Here is a 20,669-nt window from a genome sequence, read left to right as displayed (position 1 = left end):
ATTTTACTTCATTATCAAACTGACAATTCACTGAGATTCTTTGGATATGTGTTCAAATATATACTAGAATAGTCATAACATGTTTAACAACTTGGATACAAATCTGTTTGAAATATACATGAATGTGAATTACTTTATCATTTGAACACAACTGGATTAAAGATAGTGATTTAAAATATTGAATATAAAACTAAGTTCCATTGTTTGTTTATTTCTCTCTTTTTTCCTTCCCTATTAAGAAATTGATTTGATTTGGGAACATATTGTCATGTTCAGCCTTGACTTATGTTCAGGAAAAAAGATCCTTAGCCTGAACAACTCAAGTACTTTCTTGTCTGCCTTGCATGGACCCTGGGACTTAGACAACAGCAAAATTCGACTGTGTGAAGAATAAATTTGGGAAAAACATCAAACTCTAGAGAGTCTCCTAGAAGTATAGTGCAGAAACCACTTTCACATGTTTCTTATATTAGTTTTTCCATATACTTCAAAGTATTCATCATAACCCAATGACTACTCAAAAACTACATGTAATCAAAATCTGCAGTATGCTCTACAGTTTAAAGTACCAGTATCACTGGTTTCCTGCTTCACAGACAAAAATCACTCAACTTCTTCCAACATGTAATCTTCCAGACTCATAACACTCCTAGGAGTTTTAGAGACTACCTGGCTTTACCCTTCATTTAAAATAGAGACATTTAGTCAGAGAATCTAAAGGGCATGCTCTTCATTTCCCAGCTAGTAAACAGAGTTTGTACTGAAGCTTTTGGACACATCACTGCATTACGAGAAAAACTTCTCACCAGAGTGAAAGAAAACACTTCTCATTTTAGGTAGAAGTGGTCCTCTACAGTCACTGAAATGTATGAAGCAGATTTTTCTTATAAAACTGAGGTGACATGATTTTGAAGATGTATATCTGAAGAATTAGAGAGGAGAAAGTAAAAAGCTATGATTCATAAGGAGTAAAGAGTGAATCTTGGAAGTGGTTAAATCTGGTAACCAAGCTGGAAATTCCTTGATGACTCAGGGCCTACTACTCATCTGTGCTTGGAAAATTGGTAGAGAATTGAAGGTTTGCCTAAGACAGGAAATGGAACTTAGTGGGTAGTTAAGTAGTAGAGGACAGCTTTGCAGGAGGAAGAATGAAAAAGTCTTCATGTCAGGAAGCTGACATAAAGCTTTTGGTCTCCAAGAAAAAGATCATCCACTCTGGAAACCGTATTTCCACAGGTGTGAGGAAGTTGAGATGCTAGCCCAGAAAATAGGTGAAGGAATTAGGTGTTAACAAAGAAAGGAAACCTCTCATGCAGGACCAAGATGAAGGTAGGTTTTGGAACAATTCCTATTGGATCTTAAATTAGTTGTTGAAATTAGACAAATTATCTCATAATAAAATCAAATGTAATGGTTTTCAAGTGGAGCACGTCTTACATCAAGGATATGTTTGGTATATTTGGTAGTCAAAATTATGAAGTGCTGCATTATAGGGTTTTAGTAGAAAAAAGCGAGGGTTCCTAAATACTTTGCAATATGGAGAAAACAATTATCCCATCCCAAATGCAATCAGTGTCTCATTGAAAAACAATGGTGCAACTCAAAGGAGGTCTTGGTGGGGAAGATTGTATCTCTAGTGCCCAGTCCAGAGGCAAACAAAAGTTACTCAAATCATGTTGAATGAAACCAAAAAGAACCTATCCTCTATAACCGAATTCATTGATATATGTTTACATATTTTTTCCGTTAATATTTGGTTAAGTGTTAATAAAAACGGGAATACTTCCTTTAAATTGATCAAATGTTTTCTAATCTGAAATATGAGTACAAAGTTCTTGTTCATTTCAGATAAGGGTAGTGTCAAGTCAAAAACGACAGTTCTGTAAACTAGGAGTAGTAGATATGGCAGTATCATGAAGTGATGAGGAGTATTGTGACTGCTGATATCCTAACACTCTCCTCCCATTAAATCCAAAGGTACAGAGAATTGAGTACCAATGTATTTTGTTCTGAATATCTCGTGATGGTGTTTAATGTACAAGGAGAACTGGAAGAGTCGTGTGGAGAGTCGTTAAAAAAAAATCTGAATCCAAACCAGTGCTCAGATATGTCTATCTCTATTCTGAAAACAAACTTGATCAGAAGCAGATAGCTTCAATCAGTCAAATAATTATTGAGGAGCTCCTTTGTGTGATTCTATTTGCCCAAAGTGTTGCTTCAGAAGTCAGGATGAAATAAGGAGGTCACTAGCTGTCTCACCACCTTTGGAAACTTATAGCATGATTTTATGACTCATAGCAAGCCTATTCCTCTTTTTTTCTTTTCTTTTTCTTTTTTGAGAAGGAGTCTCATTCTGTTGCCCAGGGTGGAGTGCAGTGGCCCGATCTTGGCTCACTGCAACCTCCACCTCCCAGGTTCAAGCAATTCTTCTGCCTCAGCCTCCCGAGTAGCTGGGGTTACAGGTGCCTACCACTGCTTTTTTCTTTTTCAGTCAGTAAATTATCTCATCATGCTGTCAGTCCAAGATAATAATATAGGAAGAAAAAAAGGTGAAAACAACAGACGTGTTTATATATTCAAAAAAGAAAAGGAGATTACGCTTTGCTTTCATAATTAAAACTGTATGTCACATTTGCATGTAATATGTTTTTAATTTTATGGTCTTTATTCTTGCTCCACCAATTTATTGATAAAAAGTATCAATCTCACGGAAAGTATTTAGATGCATTTTCATATCTGTAACCTCATTGTACATGTGATTTTCTTATGGGCCTTCTGGAAAATTTTCAAAAAGGCTTGTGCTACCAAAAATGAAACACTATGTTAAAGCATGGAGTAAAATCCCTTACTGTACTGTGTGCACTTACACTATTTAACTTTTGTTGACCTTATCAAAGTCTTTGGAATAAATTCAAAGCAGATACTGCTTACAGTTTCTATGAATAACTAATGATATAGCTATAAAGTAGTTTGTCAAAAATTATAGGTATTAAGTCTCTAAAGCTATGATGACCGCTGAGGAGAGACCTGCTTATGCAAAATAAATAAATTCACCCCTTCAAGGCAAGAGCATTTAATTTACTATAAATAACTTCCCAGGTGCTCAAAAACAATAAACTTCTCATCATTGAGAAACGTTCCCCAAACTTTTTTATAAATATTATCTTCACCTGAGATGTGGGTTAAGACATATTCTCAATGCCTTCCTCTACAGCCTATTTTATATATACATATATATATATATATGTATATATATATATGTATATATATATATAAATAGGTATATAGGTATATATATGGAGATAGGTACTTAGGTAGTTAGATAGATGTAGGTATATAATATTTACGTTCAGGTAATTCTTCTGACATGGGTACCTGGTTTATTATGAAAAACCGTGGTACATAGAGAAGAGTTTTAGGGCTTACTGTATACCAGTTTTTAACAGAGAAAATATAATGTAAGGAATTATTACTTAAGTATTGAATAACTGAAAAAAAAAAAAAAGAAGTACTAAGGTATGTCACGGATCCCTGTGACTACACCTAGGTTCACTGAAACACCTCACAGTACACAGCATATAGTCATACTCAGGCTATAATTTATTGCAGAAAAAGGATATGAAGCAAAATCAGCAAAAGGAGAAGGTGCATGAACAAAATCAGAAAGAAACCAGTCTTAAGCTTCCAAGAGTCTTCTCCCAGTGGAGTCACAAAGAATGTGTTAAATTTTTCCAGCAATGAATGATGACAATCCACACGAAGTGTTTTCTACCAGAGATTCTCATTAGGGACACAGTGCCCAATGTCTTATTGGGGACTGATCATGTAGGCACTCTCTGCCTATCATTTACCAAAATTCCAGACTCCAGAGGAAGGCAGGTGCTTGGTATAAACCACAGTGTTTGCACAAACAGTTTAGGCACAGCCAGCTATTCTTATCAGAGAAAGGTGAGAATCTTCCCAAAATCTTAGTTTTCAGACACCAGCTAAGGACCAAAGTTGCAACAGGACTTTCTGAGGATAGCGGACTCAGGCCTGCTGTGTTAACTTTTCTGTACATAAGGCATCGTGGAGGCAGAAATGGCAGGAAGCAGTTACAGGAAACACCCCATGCAGTTGAAGAAACAATGAGAAGTTGAGATCACTAAAATTTAGAAAGTTTGGAGGAGCGGCTTCCTGGAGTGAAACTTAGACTTCAGAGTTGGGCGTGGTGCTCAGTTGGCCATGATGCCTCTGAGTCAGAGAAAGAGACTGGAAGCCGGGATTCAAACCTCCACTGCAGTATGGGTAAGCAGACAGCTGATGCCGGTGTCTCTAAGAGATGTTGGATGAACTGGTCCTGCAAATGCTGGGAAAAATTCAGTCTCGACAACTTTCTGATTCTAAAACAAACTGCCACCGCCAAAGGAAGAAAGAGTGTGACTGGGGCAATGCTAAGAGGAACAGGAAATCAAATTAAGAAGCAAGAAGGAACAAGTGCTTTTTCCAGTTCTTTAGTCTATCTCTAGCATTCTCTTTTGGTAGAGACTAAAGGGGCATCGGGCAAAGGGGATGTGGTTTTCAGAATTTCAGCCCCAGCTGCACTAGTCTAGAAAGGTGGATTTGGAGCTGAGACATTAGTAGCTGGAACAAGATTTTGATTTTTCTTAGACCACCCCATGAAAACTTAGAAGGCTTATGAAGGGAATTCGCACATTGTAAAATTCCAACCAGAACATTTGGGATGATGCTGTAGGTGTATTTGCCATAACAACACACACTACTACAATAAAATGTAAAAAGTAAGTGATCTGTGAAAAGTAACATGTGTGTACTAAATGAGATGATTGTATGCATCAGGTGGCTCCTAAGCCATTTCCATGGACAGCTAATTAAAAATAAGCAAGAATCAGAATTATATTATCTCATCCTGGATGGCAGTGGTCTCCTCTGTATTCTTTTGTATGCTGGGAGGTAGGTATCATAACTATGCAGTGGCCATAGCCAAGTTTAGTAAAATTTTCAGCCTTTAATATTTTACCTGATACTGTCATGTTTTTGAATATTACAGCCTGATCTTTTCTTGTAGCAATACGAAGCCCGGTTCTACTGTCTTCTACCTTGCTGTCATCCAACTCATGTGCCCCTTATTAACTTTAACCTGGTTACTGCCACTTCTTATGTGCATGGAAATGCAGTCTTGGTTGCATTCATTCAGTCCAGGTAGCAGTGTGCAAAAAGATATGAAAATAATAACTACTAATGGTTGCACAACATTTTGAATGTATTTAATACTACTGAATTTTATAGTTAAAAATGGTTAAGATGGTTGCTGGGATCTGCTAAAGTCTCTCAAAATTCATGTGCTGAAAATCCCCATTGTGGTGGTATTAAGAGGTGAGCCTTTAGGGAAGTGATTAAGTCATGAGGGCTTTGCCCTCATAAATGGATTAGCGTCTTACAAAAGGACTGGAGGAAACTAGCTTAGTTCCTCTTACCCTTCCATTTCTTCTGCCATGTGAGAACACAGCATCTGTGCCCTCCTGGGAATACAGTACCATGGCACCATCTTGGAAGCAGAACAAGCAACTCTCATCAGACACCGAACCTGCTTATGTCTTGATTTTGGATGTCCCAGACTTCAAAACTGTGCAAAATAAATTTCTGTCATGTGTAAATAAAAAAAAAAGAAAGAAAATAATAACTACCATATTTTAATCACTTAGCCAGGGACAGAAATTTTCAAGAGTATTTATACATTATCACATGTATAATGTAGGACAGGTGTTATTTTCCATTTTATAGAAATGAACACTAAACTAAGATTCACGGATCTGTAGCAGCTTTATACTTTCTTTTGAGATGGAGTCTCGCTCTGTGGCCCAACCTGAAGTGCAGTGGTGCAATCTCGCCTCACTGCAATCTCTGCCTCTGGGGTTCAAGCGTTTCTCTTGCTTCAGCCTCCCAAGTAGCTGGGATTACAGGCGTGCACCACCACACCCAGCTAATTTTTGTATATTTAGTAGAGATGGGGTTTCACCATGTTGGCCAGGCTGGCCTCGAACTTCTGACTTCAGGTGATCCTCCCAACTTGCCCTCCCAAAGTGCTAGGATTACAGGCGTGAGCCACCAGGCCCAGCCTGTATATTCTTTATAGCAGGCCACAATACACATAGATATCTCTTACTAAAGATCTCATTTTCTTTCTTAAGCCTCATACTCAGTCTAACATTACAAGTAGAGCCTTGGTTTAGCAGAAAGACTCTTGGAGTAACAGCCGTAATAGCTAATCTCTGCCTTTTATCTATAACTAATTGGGCTTCCATTTTCTTCTCTTAGAGGATACCTGCTAAGGAAAGCAATGAGTTAGAGTGGAAATATTATGAGCCTTGCAATCAGATATACAAAGTTTTAAATTCAAGTTCCGTCTTTATTATCCAAGTAAGCTTAGAAAACTTTCAGCCAATTTTCTCAACTGCAAAGCAGAAATAATATCTAACTCATAAGATTACTGTAAGAATTAAAATAGTCTATGTAAAATGCTGACTATACTTCATTCGTTTTGTGAAATTGATTTAATAAATTCCCTGTAAGGTTTTAACTCTATGCTGAAAGCTTCCCATCACTTGTAAATTGCTTTTGACTATTTGGTAAGGAAATAGTTAGATCCCTTTATTTCACGTCTAAATTCTACGAAAAATATTTATAGATGTTTATTTCTCATTTCCTTTCTGTTTCATGCGTCCAAGGTCCTGGCCACTAAAAATCAAACAAAACAAACCACATCCATCATATGTACTGTGTTCTTGCTTAATTTTACTAGCCATTTCACCTCTCTTATTTTCACAGGAGGAGTGGAGATGTTTTATTTTATTTTTAGATCCAACACTCTAGGTCAAATCTAAAAGCAATTTCATATAATTGAACTCTCACTCACCAACATTATCCTTTTATTTTCAAGCAGCATTTTTCTATGATTGCATGCATTAGGGACAACGCGACTTTACTACTGTACTTCAGAAGGCAATGAAAATGCATGCTGCGTAAAAAAGGGAGCGATGCGAAGCCCTAGTAAAGTGTGAATTACTTCCTAGTTGAAAATACGGAAGTGTTTCCCATTACAGAAGTAAAAAAAACACTTTCAATGAGTCATATTTACTTGGGCTAAGTCATTTTCCTGCACCAAGTCATGATTACCTATTATTTACATGTCACTTATTCTCATCTATGGTCTTTGTTATATTTATCATGAATTTCTTCTTCAACTGAAATTCTGTTTTCACAGCATTTTAGAAAGGTTTGTTCACCACATAATCAATAGTAATTTTACAAGCAAAGGAAAAATTTGAGTATACAGTTAAGACTTTATAGGGAGTGAATTGAATCAGTTCACAAATTAAACTAAAGCTGGCTTTCTCCTGGATTTCACAAAGCTGATGAGTATATACCAATAATAAACAAAAAATGAAGAGTTAAAAGTCTTATAATGTAGATTTATCATTTTCTATTAGAGATAAAATTAGTAGGCACAAAATCAGTGTCCTATATCAGCGTGATAGGATGCTGACAAACTAAAGTCCAAATCCCAGTGACTAAACAAACAAAAGCTTGCATTAAATCATATCTGGATAGACCAACACGGCAGAGGAAGTTTCCTATCTGGAGTGATTCAGAGACACAAAGTGCCCCATTTTATGACAGTGCTCTCCCAACACACAGTTCTAGGATGACTACAGCCGGGGAAAGCAGAATATTGAAAGTACAGTGCCCATATTTTCAATGTTTAGACTCATAAATGATGCTCATTGCTTTTGCTCACATTTCATAGCCTATATCTAGTAACATAGTCTTGTCTAATTGAAAACGGACATAGTTAGTTAAATCTTCCTCTGTTGCCAGAAGTAGTGAACAAACAGATATCAATGAGCATTAGAAACCTGTACAGTACTCAATATGTGCTTTTAATTATATTTACTCAGTAAAAGCACACTGAGTGCTTATATGTGCCAGGTAGGTATTGAGGACACTGTAGTGATCAAAATAGACATTTAAAAAATCCTCAAAAATCTTAGTATTCTGAAGTAGATCTACATACACCAGACTTTCAACAAACAATGTCTCTCAGTCAATCCATTGGCTTGGTTCATGATCCAAGCAAAACGGCTTTGCGCTTGATCTGGGTGCAAAGATACTCCAATTTTACCTTGAACTACAAAGTTTCTGGGCTTTGTACATTCAAATCTAATTTCTGGCCTAAGCAAAGTAACAGAATTGCAGGTGTTTAGCAGCTGGGTGCCCAAGTGTGCACTGTTTCAGCTTGACTTTTTATTACACAAGTGCATGCACAATATTGCTACTTTTATACAAGTGGGCAGGGTTCAGCAGGTGTTATATTAAATTATTGATTCCTAGTCTAGGTACAAAGCAGTGGATTTGCTTTCCTAAAGTCTGCACAGCATTCATTCAGCCTCAGAAGAGGAAAGTATGTTGAGATCAAATTGAGAGGCATATGGCTTGACACAGGCTTAAGTATTACCCTCTCTGTCTGGTCCCATTGCAACACTGGATTGGTTAGTTACAGAGAAGAAAGTAATGTCCATGAAATCCAGGTTTCATAGCTGAGTTTTAATGTTGTTTATCTGTTTATTTTAGGTGAGAAACAATGACACCAGGTTCTATACCACAAGCCCAAGAGAGTCTGGAAGCTACTTTTTTTTTTTAAAGAGAATCTTCTCTATACGAAAACATGGAGTTGAATGGGGAAATGGAGATTACAAGTATTTGATAGATTTAAGTGGGTCTAAATATGCTACAATGGAAATCAAGACAAACCAAATAAAACTCAGGGAAAACTCAAATAATGATCATTGAAAACAAACAATGATAGCATGATGAATAGCCATAGGTTTGAAAGGGTGTGTCAGTGGGAGGGAGAAATTAAAGAAAAAAAAATGTTGATGTATAGGTACAAACTTATAGGTAGATAGAGGAAATAAATAATAGTGTTCAAGAGCAGACTAGGGTGACTATAGTTAGCAATAATATATTGTATATTTCAAAGCAGCTAGATGAGAGGATTTGAAATGTTACTAACACATAGAAATGATATATACTCAAGTTGATGGATACCCCAAATACCCTAGCTTGATCGTTATACATTCTATGCATGTAAAATACAGATACCCCACACATAGGTAAAATATTATGTGTCGATAAAAGAAACAGAAGAAAATAAAATAAAAGATAAAAAAGTAAAACATACCCTCAAGCAGAAAGGAAAGCAATATTTGGATAATATCCAAGTGGCTAGTAGAATGTATTCAAAAGCAGGCTATTTAAAAAGCCACTCCAGAGAGGGTCACAAATACGCTTAGCCCAATATGGATGTCGTATACAGAAAGAAATCTTTGCTTTTCAATGGGATCATTTGTCAGGAGACTGAATCCCTTAGGTGCACATGCTATTCAGTATTCAAGCCATTCCACAGAGTCAGTGACATGATCAGTGAAATGAAATCTTTCACCCTAACCGTGACATTTCTCTTAAAAATTACCAAACAAGTCATTTTGAATGATGAGACAACTTGAATAAATGTGCAATTGGATATTACAAATCTAGTCTATGGGCTCAATATCTAAAAACCATTATACTAATTGATCCCTTGCTCAAAACTATTTATCTCTTAGATAAAATTGCTCATGGGACATACTGATCATGCAAACCATTCTTCACTAAATGAAATCTCAAACCATTCTAGTGCTGCTAATTTGACCTCTGGTAGTGAGCACTCCAAGTTTGATTCAGTTATGTAAAGATAAGAACATCAACATTCCAGGATGATAAAGAAGTATTAGGAATGATTCTTCCTGTTATGGGGACCCTAAACCAAAACAAACACACAAAGCAAAAAATAATCAAAATAGACATGTTTTATTCAGCATAGGCTGCCATAGCAAAATACTACAGATGCAGTGGCTTAAGCAATAGAAATTTATTTCTCACAATTCTGGAAGCTAGAAAGTAGAAAATCAAGCTGCTGGCAAGGTAGGTTTTATTCTAAGGCCTCTTATTTTGGCAAACAACTCACTGTATGCTCCCATGTCTTCTTTACGTATATGCTGGTGGTTTGTGTGTATGTGGCTTGTGTTTATGTGTGGAGAAAACACACAAGCTTTCTGGTGTCTCTTCTTCCATGAGTACTAATTTCATTATGAGGGTCCCACCTTCATAACCCCATCCAACCATAATCAAAGGCTCAAACTCCAAATACCATCAGATTGGGTGTTGGAGTTTCAATATATGCATTTTAGGGGAACACAAACATTCAGTTCACAATGAGACTTGTATGAGGATAGGAGTATCACTATTCCAGGAAAATAAAAATGCATTAGAAATCATCCCTTTCCTTATGAATCCTATAACTAACATAAGCTTATGAACAAACACATGAAATAAAAAGTCATCAAAATGAGATTTTATATGATGCTAAAATACCAGATTGCAAAACAAAAACATAGTCATTCAACCAGTGAATGAATGCATGTATAAATTATGAAAGTATATATGACATAATGTTTATTAATTTATAAATCTATAATAAGTAAAATACATGTATTTTTATGATAAACATGAAATATGATATAGAATATAGTAAATATATATATTTACTTTCATTTTATAGAAAACATGTGCTATATGACTTTGTGGAAGAAATAAGATATATATTGAATCTTACATCACAAAGAGTAGAATTAATGCTAGTTTAGAATCCAAATCAGTTTTATTACCGATAGGCATCACAAGTAGAGACATAAGAAAGCATACTATTTAGAAATAGAGATAAAAGATGTTCATAGGGATAAGTATGGATTATAATTATGTAGTACTTAAAGTGCTATACAAAACAGTTGTAAGTATAATTGTTTTTATTTGACGTTCTTTTTAATGGTAAATGCTACAAGATGTTTTTGTACTTGTAAAGCATTATGCACATGTGAACACATGGGATGTAAGCTCAACAAGCATTTATATTTGATGATTATATTTGATGATCATTATATTTGGTGACTCTTGCAATCCAAGCACACTGCTTGAATACAAATGACTAGTTAATAGGTATAATTAATAATTTCATTAATGTATTTCTATCATTTTATATCTGATATGAATAGTGCATGCTGTCTTAGTCTGATTAGGCTGCTATAATGAAGTATCTTAGACTAGGCAGTTTATAAACAACAGAGATTTATTGCTCACAGTTCTAGGAACTGGGGTCATCCAAGATCAAGGCAACCACAGATTCAGTGTCTGGTAAGGACGGGCTCTCTCTCTTCTTCAAAGATGTGTCTTCTTCCTCTGTCCCCACATGTTGGAAGTGGCAAACATGCTCCCTCAAGCATCTTTTAAAAAGACACTAGTCCCATCCATGAAGGCAGAGCCCTCGTGACCTAATCAACTCCCCCCTCCCCACCTAAATGCCTTTTCTTAACTATCACCTTGGAGGTTAGGTTTCAATATATGAATCTGGGGATGTGGGGACACAAACATTCAGACCATAGCATCTTATTCTGTCTTAACCAAGATACAAAGATTCATCCTAAGTAATTATTTTTACATTAGTGCTTTCCACAAGGATTGGAAAATAATGACAATGATGATGATTATTGCATTTGCACTTTTTTTGACCAGGTGTTTTATACACTTTATGATAATCTGCCTCTTCTGATCTGAACTCCTCCAAAAATTCATATAATGAAGTATTAACCACTAGCACTTCAGAATGTGCCTGTATTTAGAGACAGGGTCTTTCAAGAAATAATTAAGTTAAAATGAAGTCATTCAGTTGGAAGTTAAACCAATACAACTGGTGCCTTTCTAAGAAGATATTACGACACAGACAGGTACAGAGGGAAGACCATGTGAAGGCACAGGAAAAAGCCAGCTACCTGGAAGCCATGGAGAGAGGCCCCAGAAGAAACCAACCTTGTGGACATGCTGACCTCAGACTTCCGGCCTCTAGAACTGCGAATAAATACATTTCTGTTGTTTAACTCACCTAGCCTGTGATACACTGTATAGCAACCCTAATAAGCTGATACGCTACCCAACACCATTTATGATGTAAAACAAAAACACAAACAAAACCCACATGACTCAGGATTGATTTACTTGCTGAAGGTTAAGTTTGGTTTTATTTACCATTATTTACACTTTATGGCAAACAATTTAAGAAAAGATAAGCTTATTTTTCTTTCTTGAATTTTTCGTTGAAGATCAGATGGGTTGTCTTCAGTCTAATTTCTTAGTTGGAAAGACTTTCTGAATCTTGTCTTGTTAAATTGAACTGTTTAAAGCAAGTGCATAATAAGAGGCAAGAATGTACTAGAACGTTTAAGAGAATCACTCATGCAAATTCTGACATAATGTGTCATCCTCCCATACCTTAGAGAAGTTTCAAAGCAAAAATAAACTTGTGGCTTTTTATAAAGCAATGCATGCAAGAAAAGCCTCTACTAATTTAAATAAGTATTTATTTTGCTGTCAGCTATAAATAAATGTATTTCTTTTTTCCTATAAAATTGAAAAGTAGCACGATAATACAAAATGAATCAGCTTTTTTTTGCCAGTAAAATAGGTTAAATATATCTTTTTAAAATCAAATGAACATATATTACTTCTTAGTTATGGTCACTTCCTTTCTTCAACTTTCAGCATCTCTAAGTTCTCTTCTCAGGAGAACTATAGAATAGGCTAAGATTGGAATGTCCCTTCCAAAACTCATGTTGAAACTCAATCCCCAATGTGGCAGTGTTTAGAAGTGGGGCCTTTAAAAGATGATTGAATCATGATGGCTCTCCCTTCATGGATGAATTTATTCATTTTTTGATTAATGGATTAATGGGTTAATAGGTTAACATGTTGTCATGGGAGTGGGTCTAGTGGCTTTATCAAAAGAGGAAGAGAAACCTGATCTAGTGTGTTAGAATGCTAGGCTCCCTTTCCCTGTGATAACTTGTGCCATCTTAGGACTCTTTGAAGAGTCTCCACCAGCAAAAAGGCTCTCACCCACTTGGCCCCTAGACCTTGGACTTCTCAGCTTACGGAGCTATAAGAAATAAATTTTGTTTGTTTATGAATTACCTCGTTTCAGGTATTCTCTTATAAACCACAGACATGGACGTTACCCTATTTAATAAGTTTGATAGAGTGGAAGGGAGCCAGATTGCCAGCCAAATTGTCTATACAGGTTCATAAATTTGCCTGTCACGGTTCCATAGATGCTCACTGAAGACATGAGAATCCTGGTTAGAGATAAAAGATTCTATGACTCACAACAAAAGCAGTGGAAAGAGTATCGGTACTGTTCAGCTGGGTCTCTGCATTTCACATCTCACATGGAGACACAGGAGGCCAGGCAGAGCCTCCATGTGCTGTGGGATGTGCCATAAGAGAAGAACTTGGGGAATCCATCAAACTTAGAGAATCCACTATTTCACACTAAGCAGTAAGCAAACCTATTATCTTTCTAGAGAAAAATTTGGTTTAACTCAGAACTATGTAATGCTTTCCTGCAATGCATTTCTTCAGATCTCAGAATTGCCAGCTACATAAACAATACTAAGTTGCTTAGGCAAAAGACAAATCAGTCTTGTGTTTTTGCACACTCATCAAGATTATAAGAAAGCAAGAGACCCAGAGAAAACTTCCTCTCACCAGTAGGTGTTTAGATGTCATTTTATTTATTTAAAGAGAGAGAGAGATATTAGATAATTTTGGTCCATGCATTATTTACATTTATTGTATACAAAAACAAAACTATAAGAAAGGAACAGTAATTATTAACCATTTTCAAAAAATGTTTCAAAAACATTAAGTGATTAGGTGAATTGCTCAAGCAGAGTGGTAGAACCATGGTTCTGAATGAATGCAGAGATTTTCTCAAACTCTGTTCCAGGGACAGAAGTGAATCAGTAAGAATTACCTTAAGTAAATCAGTAACAAATAATTTTCCTCAGCTCTCTTGTGAATTCAGTATAAGAGTATTAGATATACGGTAGTTGCACTTATTGAGATGTTAATTGCTTAAAAGATTGAGAACTATCTGTGTTTAATTCTCTATATTTTTCCTGTTCTAAGTCAAGAAATTAGTTAGTCCTTTATTACTTGTTTTTGTGATTTTATAGCCCATCTTCAAAACATGAGTTGTCTAAAGACAGTGCATCTTTTGGTCTGGGTGGGGAGGAAGCTTGAAATTAGGGGGAGTTGAGTAGCAGGGAAGGAGTAAAGGAAAGAGATATAGGCTTTGGGATGAGGGAGCAAGAGAAAATAGAGATGATGGATATTAGTGGCCTCACTAGGAAATGGCAGGATCTGTGACATACATGAGGTGAAGTTGTGGTGGAAGTTATGGCTAGGGTGTGTGGCGTGTTTTTAGCTGAGCTGATATATTCAATCGTGGGAATGTAACTACTGAGCTTAGTAGCAGTAAGTACTAAGTTCTAAAAGCCTCCTAAAATTTTCCTTCTGTTTAAGAACAATGTTAATTTTGCTCCAAAGAAAGTAGACTGGGATGATTAAGGCTGTCTACAGTCTAACCAAGTAAAATTCACGCTAAATCTAGCTTAGTTAAAATAAAATAATACAATTTTTCTTGACTGCTGGTGTGTCACCAAGTGATGTTGTGCAACATATAAAATGCCCCAAATGGCGCACCCCGTCGAAGACCCTCACCCGTGCCCCGACTGGTCCCCCCTTTTTTGTAAAACTTAAAGCAGGCGCGGCATTAACGCTTCCCGCCCCGGTGACCTCTCAGGGGTCTCCCCGCCAAAGGTGCTCCGCCGCTGAGGAACATGGCGAAGGTGGAGCAGGTCCTGAGCCTCGAGCCGCAGCACGAGCTCAAATTCCGAGGTCCCTTCACTGATGTTGTCACCACCAACCTGAAGCTTGGCAATCCGACAGACCGAAATGTGTGTTTTAAGGTGAAGACTACAGCGCCACGTAGGTACTGTGTGAGGCCCAACAGTGGAATCATTGATGCAGGGGCCTCAATTAATGTATCTGTGATGTTACAGCCTTTAGATTATGATCCCAATGAGAAAAGTAAACACAAGTTTATGGTTCAGTCTATGTTTGCTCCAACTGACACTTCAGATATGGAAGCAGTATGGAAGGAGGCAAAACCGGAAGACCTTATGGATTCAAAACTTAGATGTGTGTTTGAATTGCCAGCAGAGAATGATAAACCACATGATGTAGAAATAAATAAAATTATATCCACAACTGCATCAAAGACAGAAACACCAATAGTGTCTAAGTCTCTGAGTTCTTCTTTGGATGACACTGAAGTTAAGAAGGTTATGGAAGAATGTAAGAGGCTGCAAGGTGAAGTTCAGAGGCTACGGGAGGAGAACAAGCAGTTCAAGGAAGAAGATGGACTGCGGATGAGGAAGACAGTGCAGAGCAACAGCCCCATTTCAGCGCTAGCCCCAACTGGGAAGGAAGAAGGCCTTAGCACCCGGCTCTTGGCTCTGGTGGTTTTGTTCTTTATTGTTGGTGTAATTATTGGGAAGATTGCCTTGTAGAGGTAGCATGCACAGGATGGTAAATTGGATTGATGGATCCACCATATCATGGGATTTAAATTTATCATAACCATGTGTAAAAAGAAATTAATGTATGATGACATCTCACAGGTCTTGCCTTTAAATTACCCCTCCCTGCACACACATACACAGATACACACACACAAATATAATGTAACAATCTTTTAGAAAGTTAAAAATGTATAGTAACTGATTGTGGGGGGAAGAATGATCTTTATTAATGACAAGGGAAACCATGAGTAATGTCACAATGGCATATTGTAAATGTCATTTTAAACATTGGTAGGCCTTGGTACATGATGCTGGATTACCTCTCTTAAAATGACACTCTTCCTCGCCTGTTGGTGCTGGCCCGTGGGGAGCTGGAGCCCAGCGTGGTGGGGAGTGAGGTCATCTCCACACAGTAGTCCCCACGTGGCCCACTCCCGGCCCAGGCTGCTTTCCATGTCTTCAGTTCTGTCCAAACCATCAGCTCCTTGGGACTGATGAACAGAGTCAGAAGCCCAAAGGAATTGCACTGTGGCAGCATCAGACGTACTCGTCATAAGTGAGAGGCGTGTGTTGACTGATTGACCCAGCGCTTTGTAAATAAATGGCAGTGCTTTGTTCTCTTAAAGGGACCAAGCTAAATTTTTATTGGTTCATGTAGTGAAGTTGAACTGTTATTCAGAGATGTTTAATGCATATTTAACTTATTTAATGTATTTCATCTCATGTTTTCTTATTGTCACAAGAGTACAGTTAATGCTGTGTGCTGCCAAACTCTGGTGGGTGAACTGGTATTGCTGCTGGAGGTCTGTGGGCTCCTCTGTCTCTGGAGAGTCTGGTCATGTGGAGGTGGGGTTTATTGGAATGTTGGAGAAGAGCTGTCAGGAAGTGTTTTTCTGGGTCAGTAAATAACAACTGTCATAGGGAGGGAAATTCTCTGTAGTGACAGTCAACTCTAGGTTACCTTTTTTAATAAAGAGTAGTCAGTATTCTAGATTGTTCTTATACCACCTCTCAACCATTACTCATACTTCTAGCACCCAGGCCCAAGTCTGAGCCTAACCTCTCCTTGGGGACCTAGCTTGGAGTCAGAACGAATGGATCGGGGTGCAGAAGGTTAGAATCGAGGGCACCAGCAGTTGGGGGTGGGGAGCAGTGGGAGAGAGAGACTCTTCAGCTAATCCTTCTAGTACTAGTTGAGAGTTTGACTGTGAATTAATTTTATGCCATAAAAGACCAATCCAGTTCTGTTTGACTATGTAGCATCTTGAAAAGAAAAATTATAATAAAGCCCCAAAATTAAGAAAAATAAAATAAAATAAAATAAAATAAAAATAATAAAATGCCCCAAATAACTGACCAACCAAAAGTATTTGACTTAAACTGAATAAAACTTGAATGGAATTGAATGTGTTCAGTACCTGGAGTTTGAACTATTTCCTGAAGGGGTCATGCTATCATTATTTAGACACATTTAGTTTCCACTACTGGTATTTACCTAGTAGAAATGTACCTGCCTACTTCTTTGGGGAGCAAAGATAAATCATAGATGAGAGACCAGTAGAAACTGAAGGAAATATAAAGAACATCATATATAATTTTTCTTTCATTTTTAATATTAACAAAGATTTAAACATTACACAACCTCATAGAAAAACAATAATATGAAATAATGTCTTAAACCTAAGTTACAGCAATAAAACCCAGACATAAAAAAGGATATACTCTTTTACTCAATTTAATGGAAAACCAAAACAGATTGAAGGTATAGATCATGCTGGAAACCAGATTAATAGCAGCCCCCTTGAAGGAGCACTAGGGAGATACAAGAAGACCTTCTAGGATCTGGTTATGGCCCATTCTTAAACTCTGTGTGTTGAGTACGTGATTGTGTTCAGTTTGTGAAAATTCATCAAACTGTATATCTCTGCCATTTGCAGTTTGAGATTTGTATAGTTTACTTCATTTTCAAGTAAGAAAAAAAAAGAAATTTAAATTAGTTGCCTAAAATAAATTAAGTCATCTGAATCACAGTTGAATTTTCTTTATAGTGCATAATTCTGTTTTTGTATAGTATATTATAAACCTATATCTGTAAAATAATAGAAATAAATATGGCAAGGCTTTAGACTAAATGATGTTCTAATCAAATATACTTTCAAATAATTTTATAAATTCCCCCAAAGTCAGTCCTTTCTTGATACTAATTTTAAAAGCTATAAATGACATATGAAAATAAATATTGTAACTTGAAAAGTTAATGTTTCTTTTTGCATAATCTCATTAGCTCTGTCCAGGTAGAATAATGGGGAATCTCAAAACACGAGGGAGTGTGTATGAAATGCAAAATTCCATCTAGGGGCCAAATTGGGCACCTATAATAAACCAATTGCCTATATCTAGCCTATTCTATGCAAATATTATGATTCTCTAGATATTTATGTGAAACGACAATATGACAAATAATAAACGCATATAATTATTTAAGTATATAATTAAATGCCTTGTATGCATTTTATCTTATGTAATGTTACCTGTCCTTGGACAACTTAGAAGTTTGTCAAATGTGTTGGTTTATTGCAAGACAGCCACATTTAGTTATCTGAGGTAAAGTATAACACAGTAGAAAAATATAGCTGGTTTTGCTTCAATCAGTCCAAAGAAAGGGAATTATTATAGTATGGTATTTTAATGATGTGCTTTATTTTGCACACTAACCAGAGGCAATAGAAGCATCTGTCCCAGCAGAAGCCAAGAGGCACCAGGATATTTCCTTGTTCATTCATAACTGGTACTTTCTTTTTCAGTCTTAACTGTATAAATGTTGTCAAAAGACATTTATGCCAGTTGTATCTTGATATAAATATTGAACTAATTTATGTATTTTTATTTTTGAAAGAACTATTATAAGTCTTAGAAAAATTTGTTGGAGTATGGTAGCTTGAATATTTTATCGAAATACCTTTCATGACAGAACCTATGATACCAGAATCTAAGAATTTCATGAAACAGACATCAGCTAAGGAACTCTTAATATAGTGAGCTCTGAGCCATTTTGCCTTGGTCTCCTTGACAAGTGTTATCTAATTTCAGAAAACCATAAGAAATTTAATAAATTAGTTAAGAGGACATAAACGATACAAAAATATCAGAAATCTAAAATGTATTAAGATTTATTATGATAGTTAAGTGAAGAGTGCTTTTCTTTTAATTAGAGAAATGATTATTCACCAAAAATGACTGACGGTGTAACAGTCTAAAACCTTCATTTGCCACATGAAAAAACTTAGGTCCATGGCAGCTAAGATGATTAAGAGACATTTTCAAGGCATACTGGTTCATTGATAGCTATGCTAAGTTTGGAACTCCATTTTCTGTTTCTTGACCATTACCCACTTCTTCTCTTCCTCCCTTCCTTCCTTCTTTCTTTCCTTCTTTCTTTCCTTCTTTCTTTCTTTCTTTCTTTCCTTCCTTCCTTCCTTCCTTCCTTCCTTCCTTCCTTCCTTCCTTCCTTCCTTCCTTCCTTCCTCGCTCTTTCAGATTTATTGGGATATAATTCACATGCCATACAATTTACTCCCTTAAGGTGTATAACTTAGGATTCTGCATCCTTCATCTGAATCTAATTTTAGAATATTTGTTTTCCCTTTTTAAAAAACCGATACCCATTAGCTGTTAATCTGACATTCTAGCACATGTCTTTTGCAAAACATATGTATACCCTGCTTTAGGGTATATACCTGGATTAGAATTTCTAGATCAAAGTTTTGCATGTGTGCAGCTTCAGTAGACAGTGTGAAGCAGTTTTTCAAAGTGACTGTACTGAGTTACATGTCTATCAGAGCATATAAGTCTTATTTGTTATACATTCTCATTAACATTTGATATTTGCAATGCATTTCATTTTAGCCATTCTAATGGTATGTGGTACTATTAAATTTTGGGTTTAATCTTCTATTCTTTGATAACTAATGAAGTTGAATGCATTTTTATATATTTCTTGACCATTTAGATTTTCTCTTTTGAGAATCATCTATTCAAGTCTTTTGTTTGTTTTTCTATTGGGTTGTCTAATATTTCTATCTTTCTTAATACAAAAAGAAAAGGAATTCCAAATAAGATCACATTTTGTGGTACTGAAGGTTAGGACTTTAAATATAATGTTTGAGGGGACATGATTCAACCCATAACATCATCTGTTGAAAACAACTACAAATGTTGGATAAAATATTTTTTAAATGCTGTCTTTAAATGAGCTATATGGAGGCTAATAAATAGGAGGGATCTATGTAAAGGAACGTTTCAATCCAGAGAGGTAAGTAATCTCTCAGAGCAGCTAAGAAACTTTTCCCATAGTGGCATTTACTAATTAGGCAAACTTGGACTTTGGAATTTAAGCTTCTGAAGACAAGAAGGATAAAGTAAAAACCCAAAGCTCACCTCAAGTGGTATGGCTCACAAAAATTTTCCCCACTGTAGACTGTGATCCAGAATACTATACTTCTAGGACACCACTTAGAAGGTTGCCTTGTCAATGAAAGAGCAAGAAAAATAAGCAAAGGGAAAACACCGATAACAGAATCAGTCATGAGTTTTGCATAAGTTTACAGCCTGGGTTGACGACCTGCGTTGTACATGTACCTTTCATTGTACGTGAAACCTTAAGTCACAATCTTGGTTTTTGATGGTCTTGCCTTGGTAGTGCCTATAGGACTGGCAGAAGCAAACACAAATTCTTCCTAACAAAAGATACCTTTATTCTAGGCCTCCAAAAATCTGTTAAAAACATTTTTAACAACAGTAAGAAGTACGCATCAGAATTAGCCAAATATAAAAAGAAATCAGACCAAAAAAAAAACCCAAACAAGCAAAAATAACAAACGGCAGAAATGGACTCAGACAAACTTCAGATATCTGCAATTATCAGAGACAGATTATAAAACAACCACATTTACAATGTTTAAGGAATTATAAATAAGCTTGACGATGTCTCAGAGACCCAAAATTATTAAACATAGCCCAATATATTTTTAAAAGCCAAAATGAACATTTAGACATTAAATATACAAAAACCAAAATCAAAAACTTAATGGAAAGGAT

General features: G+C 36.2%; 1 protein-coding gene across 1 annotated transcript; it reads left to right on the top strand.

Moving 5' to 3' along the window:
- The first annotated feature begins 14,691 nt into the window (after nucleotides 1-14,691).
- On the top strand, nucleotides 14,692-16,878 carry LOC126954313 (vesicle-associated membrane protein-associated protein B/C-like). Its single transcript, XM_050789883.1, has one exon. The coding sequence runs from the start codon at nucleotides 14,829-14,831 to the stop codon at nucleotides 15,558-15,560; it is 732 nt and encodes a 243-aa protein (XP_050645840.1). The 5' UTR covers nucleotides 14,692-14,828; the 3' UTR covers nucleotides 15,561-16,878.
- Nucleotides 16,879-20,669: the final 3,791 nt, after the last annotated feature.

Source organism: Macaca thibetana, chromosome 5, assembly GCF_024542745.1.
Source record: "Macaca thibetana thibetana isolate TM-01 chromosome 5, ASM2454274v1, whole genome shotgun sequence".
Classification (NCBI taxonomy): domain Eukaryota; kingdom Metazoa; phylum Chordata; class Mammalia; order Primates; family Cercopithecidae; genus Macaca; species Macaca thibetana.
Note: the sequence above shows the minus strand (reverse complement) of the source record. Positions and strands in the feature narration are given on the sequence as shown.